Here is a 21680-nt window from a genome sequence, read left to right as displayed (position 1 = left end):
CCCAGTAGGGGAACATCCTTTTGTTTGCCGGCTTCTGCGGGCTATCCGCCTCGCGTTGCCTCCTGAATCTAGGTACTCCGTCCTTTGGGACGTCAATTTGGTTCTGAATTTGTTCTTGTCTTGGCCGGCCAATTCTTATCTGTCTCTTAAGGAGCTATCGGCGAAGTTAGCCATGTTGTTATGTTTGATTTCTTGTAGACGCGTTTCTGATGTGCGCGCGCTGGATGTCTCTGCTCGCATATTTTCCCCGGATGGGGTTACTTTTACAGTGGGCCGACGCACTAAAACGTCGTCGCGGTCCATTTCATATCCAGCTTTTCTTGACACTCCTAAGTTGTGTGTTGTGCAATGCCTCAAAGCATATGAGGACCTGACCTTGGAGTTACGCCCTCCGGGCGAACGTCAGTTGTTGATTGCCCTGCGGAGGCCACACAAAGCTGTCTCCTCGCCCACTATTGCTCGGTGGGTGCGGTGGGTCATGCAAGAAGCGGGCATCAATACTTCTCTCTTTGGAGCACACTCAGCCAGGGGGGCCATGGCCTCTAAGGCATTCTCGGTGGGCGCTCGTTTGGAGGACCTGATGCGAGCGGCGGATTGGTCCTCGGATTCCACCTTTAAGAGGTTTTATTTTAAGCCGGTGGTGGATTTGGCCCAGTTGGTGGTAAGTAAGCTTTGAACTAGCATAATCTGAAGCCTCCGGTCCTGACATAGAATCGAAATTTGCCTAGCTTACGTAACGGTAAGTTTCAATTCTATTAAGGACACGGAGGCGAGGATTATCCCACCGAGGCTACAGTGGTGTCTCTACCCACCCGTATGGCAGTAAGTAAAGCGTTTTCCTTTACATTGTCGGTACTGTATTAGTCACTGAATGCTCCTCGCCTTATTGTCGCATTCCTGGACCACCTCGCTGATACTGTTCTTTTTCGACAGGCAACGACGGTGCTAAACAGGACCAATGAGGCTCAAGCGTGATCTGCGCGAAGAAAGAGGAGGAAGAAGATGAGAAGTCCGGTTTTATAGTGATGATGGACAGAGTAGAAGGACTATGGACTATCATTATACAAAGAGACTCTTGGGAGTTGTTGTTTGATTTGTTGAACATTCCGTCAATGCTTTATGTTTAAAGCATTTTGTTGTTATTATTATATCTTTTCCTAAGCTGCTGTGGAGTCTTTATGTTAATAAAGCGAAGGAAGATATAGCATAATCCTCGCCTCCGTGTCCTTAATAGAATTGAAACTTACCGTTACGTAAGCTAGGCAAATTTCGATTCCGAGTCAATGGGGTGCAAAAGTCTACATACCCAATATTGCGAACTCACTGCTATGCAGTGGGAATGCATGGGATATACTACTTTGGGAAAAACAGCGCACAGACACCTCCGCGGGAAGCCAGTGGAAAATTGGGGGCATTGTGGCTCACCCCACGGTCCCCAACATTTTTTTATAAGATCCAGGGAATATGGTCCCATTATTAGAAATTACTGATAGGGGCTATTTTTTTACGGTAAAATTATAAGTTGCGCACCCAGCGGAACTCTGGTGTGCATGCGCTGGATGCACGACTCATAATCTGTAGGGTGCGCGACTCCAGGGCCTTTGGTGCACACCTTCTATGCGTTTGGGAGCCGCCATTACTTTTCCCCATGGGGAGCTACTAACATGCAGCTCCCCATGTGGAAAAGGAAACAGATTTAGATTTTGAAAGAGCGAACAGATTTCCTTGCTATGGGAGGGCGAGATGAACACCCCGGGACACTACAGGAGCTGGCCCTCTCACAATACATAAAGCCCCATGGAGTAGTGGTCACAGAACTTTGGAGACCTTGCAGCCCCCCAAACCATGTTATTTTTGTAGCCCCGGGCAGTAACGGGCCCTCAAGTGCTCCAGGAGGGGGACCACACAATCCCCCTCCCACAATACGTAAAGCCCCGGGGAGTGGTGGTCCCTGCGGCTTTGAGGACTTTCGACCCCTCCCCCCACCATTTTTTTCTTTTTAGCCCGGGGGGTGACAATCCCCGAGGCTGGGGGGCCCCTCTGAGCCCCACATAAAATGTAATACTTTTGCCCCCGGTATTTAACTCCCCGGGGACTAATTATACATCACAGTCCTACACGCACCTACCGGGTTAAAAAAAATAATAATAATTGTGGGACCCCCTAAGCAAGTCGAGGGTAAAATTATTTCTACTGTGCCCCCTTTCTCCATTTTGCACACATATTCCACTGACTTCCTCAGCCTTGCTTCTACCGAGGCACAAAATGGCTGCCAACAGTTCCTGGTTTCGAATGTTGACAACCACTTGACAGCCAATTAACATTCAACGCATGATCGCAAGGGTGTGCTTATAGTACGATGACAATCCTCGCACACTCCGCGGATCCACTGCGCCCATAGATATATAAATGACTTTAACTGTAATTTTCTCAGGAACTACTGAACAGATTGACACCATATGAGCAAAAGGGACAAGTCAGAACTGAGGACTACCTCTTTGCCAAATTTGGCGTAATTCCGTTCAGCCGTTCGAGCTGTAGCTGTGGCTAAAGGTCCTATGGGAAATTGCATGGGGAAAACGCGTTTTGGGACCCCCCTTTTTTCTCGGTCCCCACTTGACAAATCACCACAAAACTTTCAGGATAGGAGCGGACCAGAGCTGGATATATATATATATATGGAAATCATTGAATTATTTTAACATTAGTTCCTATTTATTTTGTCGTCCTGCCTCCTTTGTTTTCTGTGGGAGTGAATCACCGAACCAGAGTGTGTCACCAAACCTGTGAGTGACCATAGGTGATACCTGACTTACTCTAAGCATGATCTGGAGTATATTTCAGCTTGTTTTGACATGGTTAGAGCTGTAGTAATGTTAAAAGTGCAGTTTGTGAATAGCAATAGATTCACTCCTTTGTGGGGTGTGTTCATATTACAATTGTTCATATTACCATGTCTCCTTTAGTATTAAATAGTCCTCATTTTTCAGCTACTCCCCCATGACCCTCTGACATTTAGTAAAACATTGTATAGCTACATGTGTTGAGGTCTCCGCCAGCTTGTCTGAGATCTCCTCACAGAAAAATAGAAGAGACACAGGTCTCCAGCTGTATGTCTGTGAATAGTATTTTGTAGTATGTCAGCCGTATTACTGTTATAGTACTAATTTTTATACTAGAAAATGGAGTGTGTGAATCAGGCACTGTAAGTTTGTTCCTCATTAGTGAACATTTCTTGCAATAATCCTAATGGATTAGACAGCTCTAAAAAAAAAAAAAAACATTATGTTGGATGACTTAAAGTACTAAAGGCGGTAACTGCATATTACAGTTTTTTTGTTGGGTCTTGTTATCCAGTCATGTCAAGTTCTGAGCAAAATGTTCAAGACTAAGCACCCTTCTTGGAGTGCTGCAATCTGCTTAGAACAAGTATTTTCTCTTTCCTCCCCTTCTTGTAATTCTTACAACTTGGCTTGTAAACTTTTGTAGATACTTGGAGGCTTGGCTTCCCCTTTGTATAATCGGATTCTTAAAGCTTAATGAATGTTCTTTGTTCAGTGTGTGGACAGGAATGGAACACTGACTTCTTGAATTAAGTGGAAACCTGCTTTTGACACTGCATGTTCCATATCCCTAAAGCTACCAACAGGGCATGATCGTGGCTTTTATATGCCATCAACTCGATGATCGTCCAATCAAATGAAAGAACAATACATATCAGTAGGTCGTTTTTATAAAGGTTTTTGGCCTCATATATTATATTTCTGCATGACAATCCATTTTTTTAAAGGATGATCAGATAAAAAGTCAACATATCCTTGTATTTATGATTTCATAACTGGTACTTTGAAGTATACGTCGTAATGTGGCGTTTTAATTCCAGCCTCATGAATACATTGATATTTATTGTCCTACTACCACATCCACACATTTGAAGCATCAAACTTTCTACTGGGTACAATACGATTTGCAGTACAGATCTGCAAAGAAGATGCATGTAAACACCCACAAGATGGAAGCTTTGTGATATATGAAGCTCCCGGTTCACTTTTTTATTTGCTTCACTCACTTGGTTTGAAGGTATTGGGTTGTCCACCTAAATTTAGCAATTTTAAATCTCAAGAACAGGCTCTGATCTGACAAGAGACATTGATAATATAACGAATAAAGGAATAAAGTAGTTCACTCAGTGGCCAGACATTACAAATGGGGCCTTAATACCAATTTGGGCATAAACAGGTGTAACACACCAGCATTCCAGTATTACCGCACAGCTCTGTAATATGCATACAGTTTTACTGTAGGGAACCCACGAACAATTTCACTACATCAAAACTGGTGGATTTGCTCCAGCAAAAAAAGGACTGGAATTCGAAAAAATCATAATAAAATCATTGCAGCAACAATGATTTTTGCATGTTATTCCCCATTACATAAAAGTATATTATGAATTAATCATAATTCTGAGGTATTATTCCACCCTAGAATTACACAGCATTGGTAATACTGATCTAGTATTACCACAACAGTTGTGTGGTGTCTACCTTTTAATAACTATAGATGTGTCCACTCTATATACGAGTATACGTCAGGAGGATGGCCTAAGAGCAGTGAGATACTTTTTGGGCACCAGACCAGTTTCACTCTGTTCCCATACTCAAATGTTATTAGTCATGATTGAGAAATGCACAAATAATAATTATTTTTTGTTTAATGAAGAATTGTTTCATCAAGTCTTTGGAATAGCGATGGGCACCTGCTTTGCCCCCAGCTATGCTAATTTGCATATGGGCTGGTGGGAGGAGCAGGTGGTCCGATCGCAATATCATCATCAATGGGAAAAACACATCCTACACTGGAGTCGATACATTGATGATTTGTTTTTAGTGTGGAAAGGCACCGAATAACAAGCAAAACAGTTCATCAATGAATTGCAACATATTGATCTGAATTTAAAATTCACCAGTGAAGTGAGCAAAACAAGCGTACATTTCTTAGACCTAACTATCTACATTGAGAATGGTAAGGCAGAAACAAAACTATTCAGGAAACCCACCTCTACTAATACACTGTTGCATGCCAGAAGCTTCTACCCAGTAAATCTGAAGAGGAGCATTCCCTATGGTGAATGTTTACGGACTAAATGTAACTGTAGTAATGAGGTAGAGTTAAAAAAGCAAATGAAAGTTTTGAAGCAAAGGTTTAAAACAAGGAAATATCCAGATGAATGGATTGATCAAGCAATCCTTAAAGCAGATGAAAAAAAGGAAAGATGTCTTGTTTGATAAAAATTATACTAAAAAGAAAAAAGATTTCACCCAACAAGCTAGAATTGAATGAATGAATGAATGAAATGAATCTTGTCCTGCGCAAACTTTGCCCAATGGGCGTCAAGGCCACATACAGTACTCAGCGTGAGAAATTGAGGGGTATTTTGAATAAACACAGGCACATGATCAAAAATGACCCTATTCTAGGAATATCAGTCCCCCAGAGACCTCAGATCACTTTTAGGAAGATGAAATCTCTCAAGCAAGCCCTAGTCAGGAATACCTTGAGGAAACCACAACCAAAATCTACGTGGCTAACTAAACGTCAAGGCTTTGTAAAGTGTGTCAGGTGTAAAGCTTGTAAACACGGCACAAATACTAAAACTTACGAAACAAGCTTGAGTAAACATCCAAAAAAGATTCGAAGCAAATACAACTGCAAGTCAGATTTTGCGGTCTACGTGCCTCAGTGCCCTGCGGTATGAAGTATGTAGGCAGCACAATCTTCGAAGTACACAAAAGAATTCTCCAATATTTGAAAGCTGTAAAAAATGGAGATAGATCATACCCCGTTGCCCGTCCTTTTGAAAAATGTCATAATAAAAATGTACAAGGGCTAACGTACTATGTGATTGATGCGGTAGAAAAGAATCAGAGGGGTGGAGATCGAGAGAAGAAGTTGAGGAGACTTGAGTCACGTTATATTGTAGAACTGAATACTAAACAGCCAGGAGGTTTGAACATGGAAGAAGACCTGTACACGCATTTATAGAGTAGTAAAAGGTTCTTATTGGTAAAACATTAGGATATCTAGAACATGAGAAAATGAATGTTTTTAAATTCACGTAGTATGACTTTGTTGGTTTGTAGGTTTTTCATTGTATGAAAATAGGTTGGCTTACGCCCACTGGGGCTATACTGAATAGTTTTGCAAAGTACTTGCCCACTGCGGCTATATTTCACGCATTTATTTTAAAAAATTTAAATGTATAAATGTTGTGCAAAGCATATGTATTTGTTTTTGCATTAAGCATGAATTAGTGACATGTGAGATCGAATTAAGAGGTCACACAAGTCATAGAGGTTTAATATGCCATCCAGAAGAAACAAACAAATATTACGAACTACGAGTCTTTTCACCAATGCACTAATGTTGTAGTTTTTTTTTAAATCACGTGTAAATTGTATTAAAATGGCAGCGAATTTCAAAATCTCCTTGTCAATGAACAAGGGTGCAACACACTTGAAACGTGTTTGACAAATGGCTGAGGAATAGATTTTCTCAAAAAAACGCACAGCAGGGCTTTGTTTTCCTTCGATGAATTTAAAGAGAAGGGCTGGAGTTTGAGATATAGATATATATATATATATATTTTTTTTTTTTTTCTCTAACGCTTCCCCCAATCCCAAGGCTCAGATACAGCTCAGAGCAAGCATGTCAATAAAAGCGTAAACAATTCATTTATTAATATATTTGACACAATGTTTTAATCAAAATAAATACAAAATAGGTTTACTAATATTAGTGGAAATAAAATATAGTTAGAATTACTGAAACTTTAAAAAACATACTAAAATGTAAACAATATTAAAATAACAATTGAAATACCTGGTTAAATAAAAAAAATAGAAGCAAAATCAGAAAAATTTAAAGTATAAGTTTAGAATCTGCTTTTTATTAAGCATACAATGCAAGGAGGAGGACACTAGTAGATTGTTGAGTGGGAATGGAGTCTGTGAACTTGAGGTGAAGCCCTGCTCAACCTCTCTTGAATAAGTACCTAGGAGTGCCCTCTCCCTTGACTAATGTTGCTGTTGCTTATCTGACCACTGAAATATTATAGTGTGAATTATTTCTGGTAGGATGTTTTTATGGAATTATTTTAGCTGGACGTGGAAGGTAAATGAAAGTTAACCATGCTGTATTGTTTTTGGTAATTAGGCTGTCATTACTTTATCCTGGGTTCCGAAATTACGCTGACAATGAAAAGCTGGTGCAACAAGAGGCCCTACTTTTTAAAGTACTTTGAAAAAAGTAGCATGCCCAAAAAGTTGTCCGTTTTTCAGACGTAACCGAACTGAAGCAATCTAGCTCAATTTTAGGAATGTGGTGAATTGTAAGGTTATGGACCCTTTAATATATTCCGATTCCTTCCTGAATTCGATGCAGAATATGCGAGAAATAACTTTGGCTTCTCTTTTTTTTTTTATTCATATAAATTATGGACATTAATCCAAAATGGCTGCAATGTTAGAAAAGTTTAGTGAAATCCCAACATTTCTCATGTCTCCATTTCAGAAAAAAACACATCTTGCAGTTTAGAACTTCTTTACCATTGTGATTTTTCTTATTCTTAATTATTTCTTAAGAAAAGCATACCTTACGGAGAGCTACTCAGGATGAAGAGGAACTGCTCTGAAGCGAGCGAAATGGAACGGAAATTTGAAGATACCAAACTGGTTTCCAACAGAGAGGATACAAAAAGACTGACATAATAAGAGGGGAGAAAGCAGCAAGAGACAGAAACAGAAACGAAATGTTAAGTCAAACAAAAAATCCCTACTGGGCAAGAGAAAGAATACATATGAACAAATGACTCCTAGCACAGGTGTGATGGAAGAAACAACAATGGAGGAACATCCCAGAATGATAATCAGATACACGAAGGAAAGTTATAAAATACAAAAAATCATGACGAAGTACTGGCATGTACTGACAAAGGACGTTGACATTGGAAATGACATAGGAGAACGACCATCGATCACCTATAAAAGAGCTCCGAATTTGTCAGACCACCTGGTACACAGCCACTTCGAACTTAGAAAGAACTCATCGTGACTAGAAACAAAACAAGCAGGATTCACCAAATGCCTAGTATGTAAGGCATGCAAAATCGGAAAGAATCTAAAAAACATGTCTGATCCATCTGGGAAGAAATTTGAAGTAAGGCAACAAATAACATGTGAAACTCCATTTGTCGTATACCTACTCCAATGCCACTGCGGCAAAAGATATATTGGAAGTACGACGTGCCCATTGAAAAAACGCATCCTTGAACACACACGTGCGATCCAGAAGAAAGACTTCTCTTATGCCATGGCAAAACATATATCAAGCCACCCTGGATACACATGGATGAACATGTCATACTCCGGTTTGGCTACTATACCTCCACATGAGCGTGGAGGGGGCAGGAAATTGAAACTGAGACGACTTGAGTCAAAATTAATCATGAGATTTAAAACCATACAGCCGTTGGGACTCAACACAGATGCTGAACTACATGTTCATCTATAACTGAAATAATTGAAATGATTGGACTACCGGAAACTGTCAATATGATTGTTAACAAACACACATCTATGCCTGCACGAATGTTATGACTTAAAGCACACACAGCAATATACACTTCCAGCCACCTGTGGTATTCGATTGCGGTGGCAAGGGCACTCAGCCCAGGAACCATAGAGCCACACCCACTAGTGCAACACTGCAAGAGCTATGCCATCAATACTGAACCTGAGTTCATAGATCAACATTGCACACAAATAAACAGTCGCACAGGGTACGCTCACCACCGCAAATACTACATTAAGACTGGAAGTAATTGATCTCACTAACACATATCTTTATGTCACAGACACCACATGCATGGCAAGAAAAAGGCACTCAGTCCGATAATTATTGATCTTTAAAGATCCTAAATGTAATTGATGCATTGATGTTCTTACAATCGGTGTACAATATTGCATATCACATAAATGTATAAAAAATGCACTTTGGTTAAATGAAACAAATTTAACTACAATGCCCACATTGCAATGTGTGTCACATGTGTATATATTGAAAAAGTGAAAAGGGACACACTGTCTGAAAATCTGCCGTGATCAAGAACGCTACGTTCGAAACGCGTAGGCGATCACAGTTGTGAAATAAAAACTCTGTTAATAATTCCCGAGTGGAGTGCCATCAATTTCGAAACTTGTGTGTGGATATTGAAACGGGATACTGCCTTGATCCCGGCGATGGCACCAGCTCCCGAGTGCTCCCCCTGCGACGAGGCAAGTTGCAAGGTGATATATATATATATATATATTTTTTTTTTTTCTCTAACGCTTCCCCCAATCCCAAGGCTCAGATACAGCTCAGAGCAAGCATGTCAATAAAAGCGTAAACAATTAATTTATTAATATATTTGACACAATGTTTTAATCAAAATAAATACAAAATAGGTTTACTAATATTAGTGGAAATAAAATATAGTTAGAATTACTGAAACTTTAAAAAACATACTAAAATGTAAACAATATTAAAATAACAATTGAAATACCTGGTTAAATAAAAAAAATAGAAGCAAAATCAGAAAAATTTAAAGTATAAGTTTAGAATCTGCTTTTTATTAAGCATACAATGCAAGGAGGAGGACACTAGTAGATTGTTGAGTGGGAATTGAGTCTGTGAACTTGAGGTGAAGCCCTGCTCAACCTCTCTTGAATAAGTACCTAGGAGTGCCTTCTCCATTGACTAATGTTGCTGTTGCTTATCTGACCACTGAAATATTATAGTGTGAATTATTTCTGGTAGGATGTTTTTATGGAATTATTTTAGCTGGACGTGGAAGGTATATGAAAGTTAACTATGCTGTATTGTTTTTGGTAATTAGGCTGTCATTACTTTATCCTGGGTTCCGAAATTACGCTGACAATGAAAAGCTGGTGCAACAAGAGGCCCTACTTTTTAAAGTACTTTGAAAAAAGTAGCATGCCTAAAAAGTTGTCAGTTTTTCAGACGCAACCGAACTGAAGCAATCTAGCTCAATTTTAGGAATGTTGTGAATTGTAAGGTGATTGACTCTTTAATAAATTCTGATTCCTTCCTGAATTCGATGCAGAATATGTGAGAAATAACTTTGGCTTCTCTTTTTATTTTTATTCATATAAATTATGGACTTTAATCCAAAAAGGCTGCAATGTTAGAAAAGTTTTGTGAAATCCCAACATTTCTCATGTCTCCATTTCAGAAAAAAACAAATCTTGCATTTTAGAACTTCTTTACCATTGTGATTTTTCTTATTCATTGTGTTTTAAATTTTGTATTTCTAAAGTTGTCAGTATTTTTCTGCTTTGGGTTTCGACTATGCTGTGGACATCTTGTCTTACTGTTATCCCAATTAATTACATTTATCTCTGATGTAATTACATTAGCTCGTATTTTTACTGATCTTACTTCAGTTCTCTTTCTGTGATAAGAATATGTTCATCAGAATAAACATGCATAACTTTGTTCACCTTTTTATTGACTTTACAAGTTCTAGTTTGAATTTTCTAAAGCAGGTATTTTTCCATTATTCAGGTATGTTCCTCAGATTCAAAGTTCTCTGTTCGCTCTTCTGTTTTATTTGTAGTATTTCCATTGCAGACACTAACGAACAAGTTACTTACCTTCGGTAACGATATATCTGTAAGAAACATTAGTTAGTATTAGATTCCTTACCTTAGAATATCCCCAGGCGTCAGACTGGATCCGCAAATTTTTGCGTAGCAATACCCCTGCGCGTCGTTAGGCGTCGTCTCCGGCTCCGCGTTCGTCGTCGGCGTCCTCTGCGCCGCTGACGTCAGTTCTTAGCCACAGCTTTTCCGCGCCAGAAACGCAGAGCCATGGTAGAACCAACACTGGTGCCAAGAAACTAGGGCCCTGAAAGGGGAAGAACCTTAACCCTAGGTATCAGTTCGCAGATCGGGGATGGGTGGGGCGGTACGGAATCTAATACTAACTAATGTTTCTTACAGATATATCGTTACCGAAGGTAAGTAACTTGTTCATCTGAAAGAAACACGTTAGTATTAGATTCCTTACCTTAGAATAGATACCCCAGAAATACCAACCCCGGAGGTGGGCCTGCGAACCAATACTCACACCAGGAAGTCCTGTATGACGGAACAGCCAAAGAAGCCATCCCTCCAGACTTGACTGTCCAGGCAGTAGTGCCTCGCAAAGGTGTGCAGCGAGGCACACGTTGCCGCCAGGCAAATGTCCTGCAAGGGGACTCCCCGACCCAGGGCAGTAGTAGAAGCCGTGGCCCGAGTGGAATGGGCTCTCAGCCCAACTGGAGGCTCCTTCCTAGCCAAGGAGTAGCACGCCTTGATGCATAAGACAACCCACCGAGAGATGGTCCGCTTATGCACCGCCCGTCCTTTCTTCGCACCCACGTAGCCAACAAAGAGTTGGTCGTCCACCCGGAACTGGCGTGTGCGATCCACACAGAATGAAAGCGCACGTTTTGGGTCCAGACGATGGAGCCGCTCTTCATCCTTTGAGGGATGCGGAGGCGGGAAGAAGGAGGGTAAGGTGATGGACTGCCCGATGTGGAAAGCAGAGACTACTTTGGGCAGGAAAGATGGTTTTGTACGCAATACCACTTTGTCTGGATGCACAGACAGAAAGGGAGGTTTGCAAGATAGAGCCTGGAGCTCACTCACCCTTCTGGCAGAGGTGATGGCAACCAGGAAAGCCGTCTTTAAGGTGAGAAGACGGAGAGGACAAGAGTGAAGTGGCTCAAAGGGAGCGCACATCAGGAAAGTAAGAACGAGGTTCAAGTCCCACTGAGGCATCACAAAAGGGACAGGTGGAAACATGTGTGTGATGCCTTTCAGAAAGCGGGTTACTATAGGGGACTTGAACAAGGAAGGCTGATCAGGGAGCCTCAGGAAGGCTGAAAGGGCAGAAAGGTAGCCCTTGAAAGTGCCCAGAGCAGAGCCCTGCTGGGCAAGAGAAAGAAGGAAGAGAAGAACTTCAGAAAGAGGGGCAGAAAGGGGATCCACAGCCTTTGCTGTGCACCATGCCACAAATTTGTTCCACCGGCAGGCGTATACCGACTTAGTGGAGGGACGCCTGGCTGCCAGAATAACATCACAAACCTCAGGAGGCAAGTCAAATGGCCTCAACTGTCGCCGCTCAATCTCCAAGCATGGAGGTGGAGACTGGACAGGTTCGGGTGGAGGACCGTCCCCTGCTGCTGCGACAGAAGGTCCTCCTGAAGAGGCAGACGGATCGGGGGACCGACTGACATGGTGAGTAGCTCGGGATACCAGTACCTTCGAGCCGAGTCCGGAGCCACAAGTATTACCTGGGCCCGGTCGCGCCTGATCCTCTTCAGCACTCTGGGCAGAAGTGGTATAGGCGGAAAGGCGTATAATAGACCGCAACTCCACTCGCGACGAAATGCGTCACCGAGCGAGTGCCGCCTTGGAAATTCCAACGCGCAGAACTGATGACATTGCGCGTTCTCTTCAGTGGCGAATAGATCTAACCAAGGCTCTCCCCAGAGCTGAAAGATGCCTTGCGCCACGTCCGAGTTCAGACGCCATTCGTGATCAATCGAGCACTGTCGGCTGAGTTCGTCCGCCCTGGCGTTCAGAGAACCTGCCAGGTGTTGAACCACCAGGGTCATGCCCTGATGTTCCAGCCACTGCCAGAGACGCAGAGCCTCTTGACAGAGGGTCCAGGACCCCACACCGCCCTGTTTGTTGCAGTACCACATGGCGGTGGTGTTGTCCGTGAACACTTGCACTACACTCCCCCGAACAGAGGGGAGGAATGCTTTCAGTGCTAGACGAATCGCCCTCAGCTCCAGAAGGTTGATATGGAGCTGGGACTCCGCCGGAGACCAGAGGCCTCTGATCTCCGCCTCTCCCAAGTGGCCTCCCCAGCCCTGGAGGGACGCGTCTGTCACAACCACGTGCTCCGGTTGGGGAAGGGAGAGGGATCTGCCGTTGACCCAATCGCGGTCCGTGAGCCACCACTGCAACTGTCTCGCAGTGCCCTCCGAGATCAGGACATGGTCGGACAGGTTGCCCTGATGCTGGGCCCACTGAAACTTCAGGTCCCACTGCAGAGCCCGCATCCGCCACCGGGTGTGATGCACCAGAAGGATGCAGGAAGCCATCAGCCCCAGGAGCCGCAGCGTCAACCTGACCGAAACCCGGGATAGCGGCTGGAAGATGGGAATCAACGCCTGAATATCCCGGACTCGCTGCTCGGGAGGATAAACCCGAAACTGCGGCGAGTCCAGAACAGCTCCGATGAAGAGGAGCTTCTGAGAGGGGCACAGGTGTGATTTCGGCACGTTGATGGAAAACCCCAGCTGGTGCAGGAGATCCGCCGTAATCTGGAGGTGGTTGAAGACTGTTGGGGCGAGCCCGCCTTCAACAAGCAGTCGTCGAGGTAGGGGAAGACTGAAACCCCCAACCTGCGCAGATGAGCTGCGACCACCGCCATCTCTTTCGTGAACACCCGTGGGGCGCTTGTGAGGCCAAAGGGGAGCATGGTGAATTGAAAATGCTCGAGGCCTACCGTGAACCGTAGGTAACGTCGGTGGGCCGGCAGGACGGGGATGTGAAAGTAGGCGTCCTGCAAGTCCAACGCCACCATCCAGTCTTGTGGGTCTAGGGCAGTCAAGACTTGAGCTAAAGTCAACATCTTGAACTTCTCTTTCCGGAGGAAGCCGTTGACGCTCCGTAGGTCCAAGATAGGGCGTAGGCCCCCTTTGCCCTTCTTGGGGACCAGAAAGTAGTGGGAGTAGCAACCACACCCTACTTCTGGCCCAGGAACGCGCTTGATGGCCCCTTTGGCCAAGAGGGCCGTAACTTCCTCTTGCAGAAGTTGCAAGTGGTCCCCCGACACGAGGTGGAACCGCGGTGGCATGGCTGGAGGGGTCGACTCGAAGGGGAGGGAGTAGCTCCTTCGGACGATTTGCAGCACCCACTTGTCCGATGTGGCTGTGCGCCAGTGGAAGAGGTGATGGCGGACCCTGCCCCCCACTAGCGTCACATGGGCCTGAAAACTCGGACTAGGAAGGTTTTGAGGCGGGAGCTGCGGGAGCGGGTGCGGACTGGCCTCGCCTGGGACCCCGACCGCCTCCCCGGCGGTTCCCACGGCCGCCACCGCACTGGACATTTTGCTGCGGTGTGTGGCTGACGGCCCGTGTGGGGGCGCCCCTTCCTTGGCCACGAAAGGAGCGAAAGGCACCCATTTGCTGGCGCGGGGCCGAGAGGCCCAAGGACTTGGCCGTAGCCCTAGAGTCCTTAAAGCACTCAAGCGCGTGGTCTGCCTGGTCGCCAAACAGGCAACGGCCATCAAACGGCATGTCCAGAAGCGTGCCCTGGACATCGGCCGAAAAATTGGCGCACCGTAGCCAGGCGTGGCGTTTGACCGCCACTGTTGTGGCCATCGCTCTGCCTAGCGTATCGGTTGTATCCAGTCCGCACCGGTTAGAGTACCGTGCCGCATCTCGACCCTCCGCCAGGGCTTGGGTGAGTTTAGCCCTGACCTCCTCAGAGCATTGTGGCAGCACGTCCACAACCGTGTCCCACAGGATGTGGGTGTAGCGGCCCAAGAGGCATGCGGTGTTGACCGACCGCAGTCCCAGACTAAGGGACGAGAACACCTTCTTGCCAAACTGTTCAAACCTCTTGGATTCCCTGTCGGGAGGTGCCGACGGGAATGCGGTCTGGGAGTTAGAGGCCTGGATAACCAGGCTCTCGGGGGTTGGGTGGGTCGACAGGAAACTTGGGTCACCCGGAGCCGGGCGGTAGCGTCTGGCCACGTTCCTGTCCACAGGCTGTCCTGAGGCGGGCTTGGACCAGGTGCCCAGCAGAACGTCACATAAGGCCTCATTGAACGGCAGCAGAGGCTCGACCGAGCTTGACTGCCGTTTGAGGACCTCGGTGAGGAGATTAGTCCTCACGGCCACTGAGAGGAGTGTAAGGTTTAAGGCCTTAGCTGCCCGCATCAGAACTACGCTATAGGCTGCCCCCTCCTCCGTAGCCACAGTCGGAGGGGAGACAAAACCAGTGTCTGGGGAAAGATCCAGGCCGCTGGCTTCCTCAAGCTCCCCTGTCCAGTCCGTTTGGTCCTGACATTCCTTTGTCAGAGGGTCCTCAGACCCCTCCCAGTCCTCATCATCACCCAATGCCTGGTAGCCAGGATCATAATTGGGGCCCGTTCATTAAAGTAGAATGTACCCAGAGCCGTCTCGTAAGGCGCCCAACGGGGCCGTGTCGACGGCTGAACGGGATTGACCGAAGAACTGGGGCCGGCGTCGACCGAAGTCGGCGCCGGTGGTGGCACCCTTGGGGACGGCGCCGGCGAGGTCGTAAGGTCGACCGGCGTCGACCCGGACCCGGAGCCGGCCTTTGGCGCCGGGACCGAAGTCGCCGGCAGCGCCAAGGCCGAAGCCGTCTGCGGCGTCGGTGCCGGAGCACTCGACCCGCTAGGCCCCGAAGCCGGACCCACTGGGCCCGAAGGCGCCGTGGGGTCCGCTGGAGAAGAGAGCGACCTCATGGCCATGAGGTACCGCTCGATCTCCTCCGGCGCCGCACCCTGTTCAGGGACCCGAAGGTATGGGGCAGGATGCGGCGCTAGCAACTGCTGAGCCGCGAGGGCGGTGCCACCCAAAACCCCGGCCGCGTCGGGCGAGCGTCGGGGCGGTCGGAGGAGCGATGACGCCGCTCCGACCTCTCATGCCTCTTACCTGAGGAACCAGAAGACCGATGCCGACTTCCGGAGCTGCGAGGGCTCCGTCCCCGCGACCGATCCCTCGACCTCCCATGGACCGGGACCTCGAATGACGCGGGCCGACTGCCGGAGCTCGAGGCGCCTGCGGGACCGCTCCCGCCTAGCCTTCGACGTCAGAGCTCGACAGTCGGAGCAGGAACGGTCGTCGTGGTCGAGGCCTAGGCACTGCAGACACCGGCGATGGGGGTCGGTACTTGACATCAGTCGACTACACCTCGAGCAGGGTTTGAAACCGGGCATCCCTACCGGCACCTGAAGAGTCGAGCGACTCGAAGAAGATCAAAAATGATCAAAAAGTTTTAGTCAAAAAGTGACTAAGGGGTAGAGCTTCTCCGGATCTGCGCTAGCTAGCGCGGAAAAAAGAAGAACTGACGTCAGCCGCATAGGCGGCGTCTAAGTACTCCGAAAACGTCATTCCGGCGCAGACGACGCCGACGACGAACGCGGAGCCGGAGACGACGCCTAACGACGCGCAGGGGTATTGCTACGCAAAAATTTCCGGATCCAGTCTGACGCCTGGGGATATTCTAAGGTAAGGAATCTAATACTAACGTGTTTCTTTCAGATTGTGGTTTCTAAAGGAGACTTTTTATTCTTGGCTATTTTGATGGTCTATATGGGATTTCTGATGCTTAAGAAGACCTTCCTTCCACTTGAAAAATTTCAGACAAACTTCACATTGATATGGGCTCTCTCCTGAATGTATTCTCTGGTGACGTAGAAGACTATGGTTATGACTAAAACATCTGTTGCATTCAGGGCAATGATAAGGTCTCTCTCCTGTATGTGTTCTCTGATGACGATTAAGATGTCCCTTCTGATTAAAGCTTCTTCCACATAGTGAGCATTGAAAACGCTTCTCTTTAAGAGACGCTTTGATTGGCATGGTTTGGCATTCTGTAAGCCTCATGTTGGGTGCAAAACGTTTTTTACCGTCAGGAGGAACATACAATCCACAGGAATACTTCCCACTTTCTTGACTCGTAAAAACCTGTGCATTCCACAAATCACTTTCTCTCTCAATATTTGTAGATGGTTTCTGAGCTGTGGATGTTGCTTCTTGGACGCTAGCATATGTGTCATTTATGGAATCAATTGCATATTGCGTAGTGTATTCTGCTCTACGTTTCCAATTAACTGTTGACCATAGGTGCCTTCTATAATTGGTATAATTTTCAGATATCTGGATCACCTTCACTCTAGCCTTTTTGGAGGAAGCTTTGCACTGAAGTTTTATTGCACGTTTTTCCATTTCGCCATTCCCACTTTGCACTTTCATAGCTTGTTCCCCTGTTGAATTAAAATGACATTCGAGACATTAGGTTTTGTTATTTATGAAACCATCTGAAAATAACTGAACAATGATATTCAGTACAGGGAGGAATTTTAAAAACAATTCCAATAATAATTTAGTTTTTGCAGCACAGCAGACCTCTATAAGGCAGATCAGTCAGTAAATTTAAAGACAAACCTTCAGGGATATTGCGAAAAGGTTTCAGAAATATGAAGAAATGGTTCAGTGATAAAAAGAGTATCCTTCAGTAATATTAAGAATAGGTTCATATGATTAACAAATTCTTCCCCAATTCCTAATGGATGGCCTCTTTAGCTCTGCATAACCCCAATTGCAAATGATAAGATACATCAATGTATTCTTAGGAAACATGCATCAGTTTACCTGCACTCACCATTTTATTAATGGGGTTCCTTTCAACTACCAATATCATTTAAATATCTTGTGTTTATCTTGTGTAAGGAAGAAAACCAGCTCAGGATCCAAATCATGCATAAGCAATATTACAAAACAAACAAAAGCACAAATGTACTGTATAGCTAGGTAAGACGGAGAAGGTTTTTTGCCCTTTTTAGGTCTCACCTAGCGACGCAGCAAAGCTGCTCGCTAGATAGATCTATTGTCATCGACTTGAGTTTGGAAGGGGGACAGGAGATGTGCACTTTCCCAGACAGCCGATGTGCATGCTCACGGCTTGTCTATCAGCTCGGTTCCGGACACACATGGGCACGCGCACGGCGTGGCTTTACCACTCGCGGGACGCTGCTTTGTGATAGCGCACGCTCTTCGCAACTTTGTCTTTTTCATATGCCTTCACGAGCGCGTGTGCAGGATGCCCCAGTGCACGATTATCTCCTTACCAGAGGGTACCATAATCCTCACAAACACCATCTTACTTAAAAACAGCATATAGCAAAAGAACATGACTCGCAAAAGTGAACATCTTGACACGCTCCATTCATGGTGTCTACTCCTCATCACAAACGCAGAGGGCAACTCTTTCATCCATTAGGAAAAGCTTTCAAATCTGAACCTACCCTAATATCCCCTTTTCCAATGGACTGGGTTTCAAAAGATATTTGCTGCTTTCCATGACTGCTCCTCCCCATTCTTCTGCGCGCTGCATTCAGTTGTCACTCTCCCGATCACTACTAGGACAGGAGATGTGCATGTGCGCGGCCGCCGGCGTCTCGCGTCTCTTCCGCCTTGTTATAGCGCGCACAAGGCGCTCTTTCATTTTCCCTCCCTCCCCCTGTCGGGTCCAGATTATCTCGCTCGGAGATCCAGAGGCTGGGAGCTGGCAGGCAGCGTCTGGCGTGGAGGTAGGCTGGGTGCCCCTGGGTGGAAGGCTGGGGTAGTCATTATGCAGCACTGGTTTATTTAATTTACAAGTGTGTGACACGCATACATTATCAGCAAAGCGCCCTTTCACAAGCGCCGCGCTGTTAATGCTCCTTCAGCCACCCCAACCCCCCCCCCCCCCCCCCTCCCCCTGCTCTCAATTCCTTTTCCCCACCCTCCTTGTTGGTGTAGTGTAACGGAATGCAGCCCTTACGGTCATTTGATCTTTTCCAAACGGCATGGGACCTACGCTGTAATTTTTACATATGCCGTGCCTGCTTTCACTTTTACATAAAAAGCACAACACTCGCCTTAACTTTTAATTACTAATAGTCACACCCACTTTCACTTTTAAATACTCTGCGTGGGCACGCTTTCACTTTTAAATACGAAGTGCAGCGTCAGCTGCCTTACGTGGTTATGTGAAGGTAAAGTCTGATGATAAGAAGACATATCTCTCTGTTATCGCTGTGTGCTGTTACTTCCTCTGTCTGCACCAAGAGAAGCTCTGCCGCAACAAAGACAGCAGAACAATTCATACCATTCACAGCACTCTTCCAGGTCACCCAAAATCATTCAGCATGGCACGCAGGATGTTCAGTTTCTCAGCACTCTGAAAAAAACAGCAGCATTTTTTCCATTTCCTTGGCAAGGCTACTCAACCTTTTTTCAACACGCTTTATTAAAAACAACTCGATGAAAAGTTGCTGGACCCATTAGGTGAGCCACCTGAGAGGAACCCATTGTTTCTTCTTAAGATCTGTACAATATTATTCTACGCCGGTTCAGTTTTGCTGAAAAACGAGAGAAAAGGAACTTTATATCATTTAAAATACGCCTAAGCAGGGCTACAACTATCTTCTCTAAATGTATTTCTCAACTTTGATTTCCTGCTCTTAAAAACGTTTTTGGTTACTAGTCTAAAATGTTCTTTTAAAAACTCTATGTGATTTCACGAGTAAAGCAACCAGCAGATATTTTGTCTGAAATTGCGGCACTCAGTTTATCTGTAGTGCAGCTGCATTTTGACTCTTTTTCTTCTTTAGAGTTTCTCATTGAGTTAGGTGTTTATTTTGCCCATTTCTGCTACAATTTATTTTTTATTTTTAAGATAATCGCCAGGTTCACATTGACCGTGACTGGGAGTTTACTGCATCCTTCACATTCCTGTAAAGGGCATGTTCTTAACAATAATGCACAGACCGGTAATTGGTTTTGTTTTCACAAGAACATATACATTTTAAAAACGATATAAACTTCACGCTTTATTTTGAACTATAACCGTCACAGTGCAGTTCTCCCTGGTTTCCCAGTTCCAGCTGCAGTAGCTTATACAATCCAGGGTTTTGCTCTGCATCTGTACCTTCTACTCCTGCTTTTATAATTGGGTACAGTACGGAGGACTACATGCCCCATAATGCAAAGCATATGCCTGGCCTACATGTGCTGCTCATGCATTGATGTGGAAAACATTAATGCTGTATGCAGCTGTTCTTGTGGTACAATTGAAAGCTATTCTTTTGCAGACATTTACATTTTTTTTTACCAATGTCTAGCATTATTTCTTCAACGCTTACCTCATATGCCGAAGCGCCTACAACAATCTGTCCCCTCTCTCCTTCCAAGTCTATTCCCTTTCACCAAACACAGTGACACATGAAGGGATAGCATCCATGTATAACTCGACAACAGGCATAAATCTAACCTTTATGCCTGTGAAGGCATAATTACCAAGTTTTGAGATTACTTATGTCTAACATTTTCATGGGTTCAGTGTGCTTCGATGGGACATTCCAAATGCCTTGTGTGTTGTTCTCTTTCAAAAAGAGGACACCCGTATTTCACAAATTAATTCCTGCAGTGTTAATAGTATGAAAATTACCTCCAAATAGTGCAACACTCCTGGGGTATGTATGCAGGGGCAGTGGAGTGCCATAATAACCAATGTACAGGAGGTGTCAGGCCAGTTCTATAGTTTCTGGAGTTTGTATGTTATACCAGATCTATATTTTGGCTACACCACCAGAGTCAAGTGGGAAAATCTGTGTCACTTTTTCAAGTTGCTGACATCAGAGACTATTTGCACAGGGGAACTCTGCCACAAACAGTAAAAAAAAAAACTTCAGTCAGTGCAAAGTATGTAGGGTGGAAATGTGGCATGTATGAGAACCCTGGCCAGGCTACATTCTTACATTCTGAACTACTGCCAGAAACAAATTAATCATAGTATAAGTTTTACTTTAGTTGTTCGGCGAATAACTCTCTACCTTGGCTAGAGGATCTTTTGCTACCTTTGAGGTAACTCAACACACTGATATATAGTCGTTGCTTATGAGAAGCAAGGTTGTCTGTAACTGCACCCCTTTTACTGCCAGCCTTGCTTCTCATAAGCAGACTATAAGTGCAAAGTGGGTATTTACGTACCGCTTGTAGGTTTCCAAAACATAAATGAAAGGCTTTGTCATTTACAATGCCAATAGCTCAAACTCCCGCAAATGCGAGACCTATTGAATTGGAAATGCTTGTTAAGTCTGGCATTTGCCAAGACCTTTATATTTTACTAACAGTATATGTAGAATTTTCAGACCACATTGGGAAGTCATGGGCCAGGCTGGGTTTCTTGGCCACAGCCGTGGGGCTGGGATTGTTTGCCTCTGTTGTAACAGGCCTGTTCTACTTTGGTTCCGCAAACAAGACAAACACCAACCCTTTTAACACTTAACTGATGGCGAGCAGTCACTGACTTCTCAGGGAGGTTTGTGTGGGGTTACACGGATTTAGTACTCAATACCACCTCCAGCAGCAGAAAACGATAATTTACCAGCCCAGTGCTTCTCTTTATAATAAACAAGTACTTTATTATACAGAAAGCAAAATACAACACACAACAATAACGCTGGGATACCTAACTTGTGGGTGTGAGTTTCTTTCAAAGTGGGACTACCCCTTCTTGGCACACTATGTTCCGCCTCATTCTTTTGTCTAAATCTCACGGTAATTGTGCCATAATCTCTATTATAAGTGAAGCCCCCCCTCCACCCCTCCATTTGTCTCAGAATGCAGTCTGAAGGTCTCTAGGCCTTTTCAGTCTAAGAAACGTCTATGATGGTGCAGCTCAGGGATTGAACCTTCTTGTGGTGGCGGGTTACTGGCAGTGGTTGGGGCCTTCCTTGACTGCACGCAATAGTCCTGCTTGAGG

The 21680-nt window shown here is 45.1% G+C and overlaps 1 protein-coding gene across 2 annotated transcripts in view; it reads right to left on the bottom strand.

Annotated features, from left to right (window-relative positions):
- Positions 1 to 15262: 15262 nt before the first annotated feature.
- Positions 15263 to 21680, bottom strand: part of LOC147712345 (uncharacterized) — a 104899-nt gene continuing 98481 nt past the window's right edge. The window contains exon 9 of one of the 2 annotated variants that reach the window (XM_086923039.1): positions 15263 to 17136. In XM_086923039.1, coding sequence (XP_086779165.1) covers positions 16436 to 17136 — 701 coding nt within the window. In that variant the 3' untranslated portion in view covers positions 15263 to 16435. The remainder of the gene's footprint in view (positions 17137 to 21680) is intronic. The other variant, XM_086923040.1, reaches the window with a different exon arrangement.

Source organism: Lissotriton vulgaris, chromosome 5 (genome assembly GCF_964263255.1).
Source record: "Lissotriton vulgaris chromosome 5, aLisVul1.2, whole genome shotgun sequence".
Lineage (NCBI taxonomy): Eukaryota > Metazoa > Chordata > Amphibia > Caudata > Salamandridae > Lissotriton > Lissotriton vulgaris.
The sequence above is the reverse complement of the archived record's forward strand: the minus strand, read 5'-3'. Positions and strand labels throughout refer to the sequence as shown.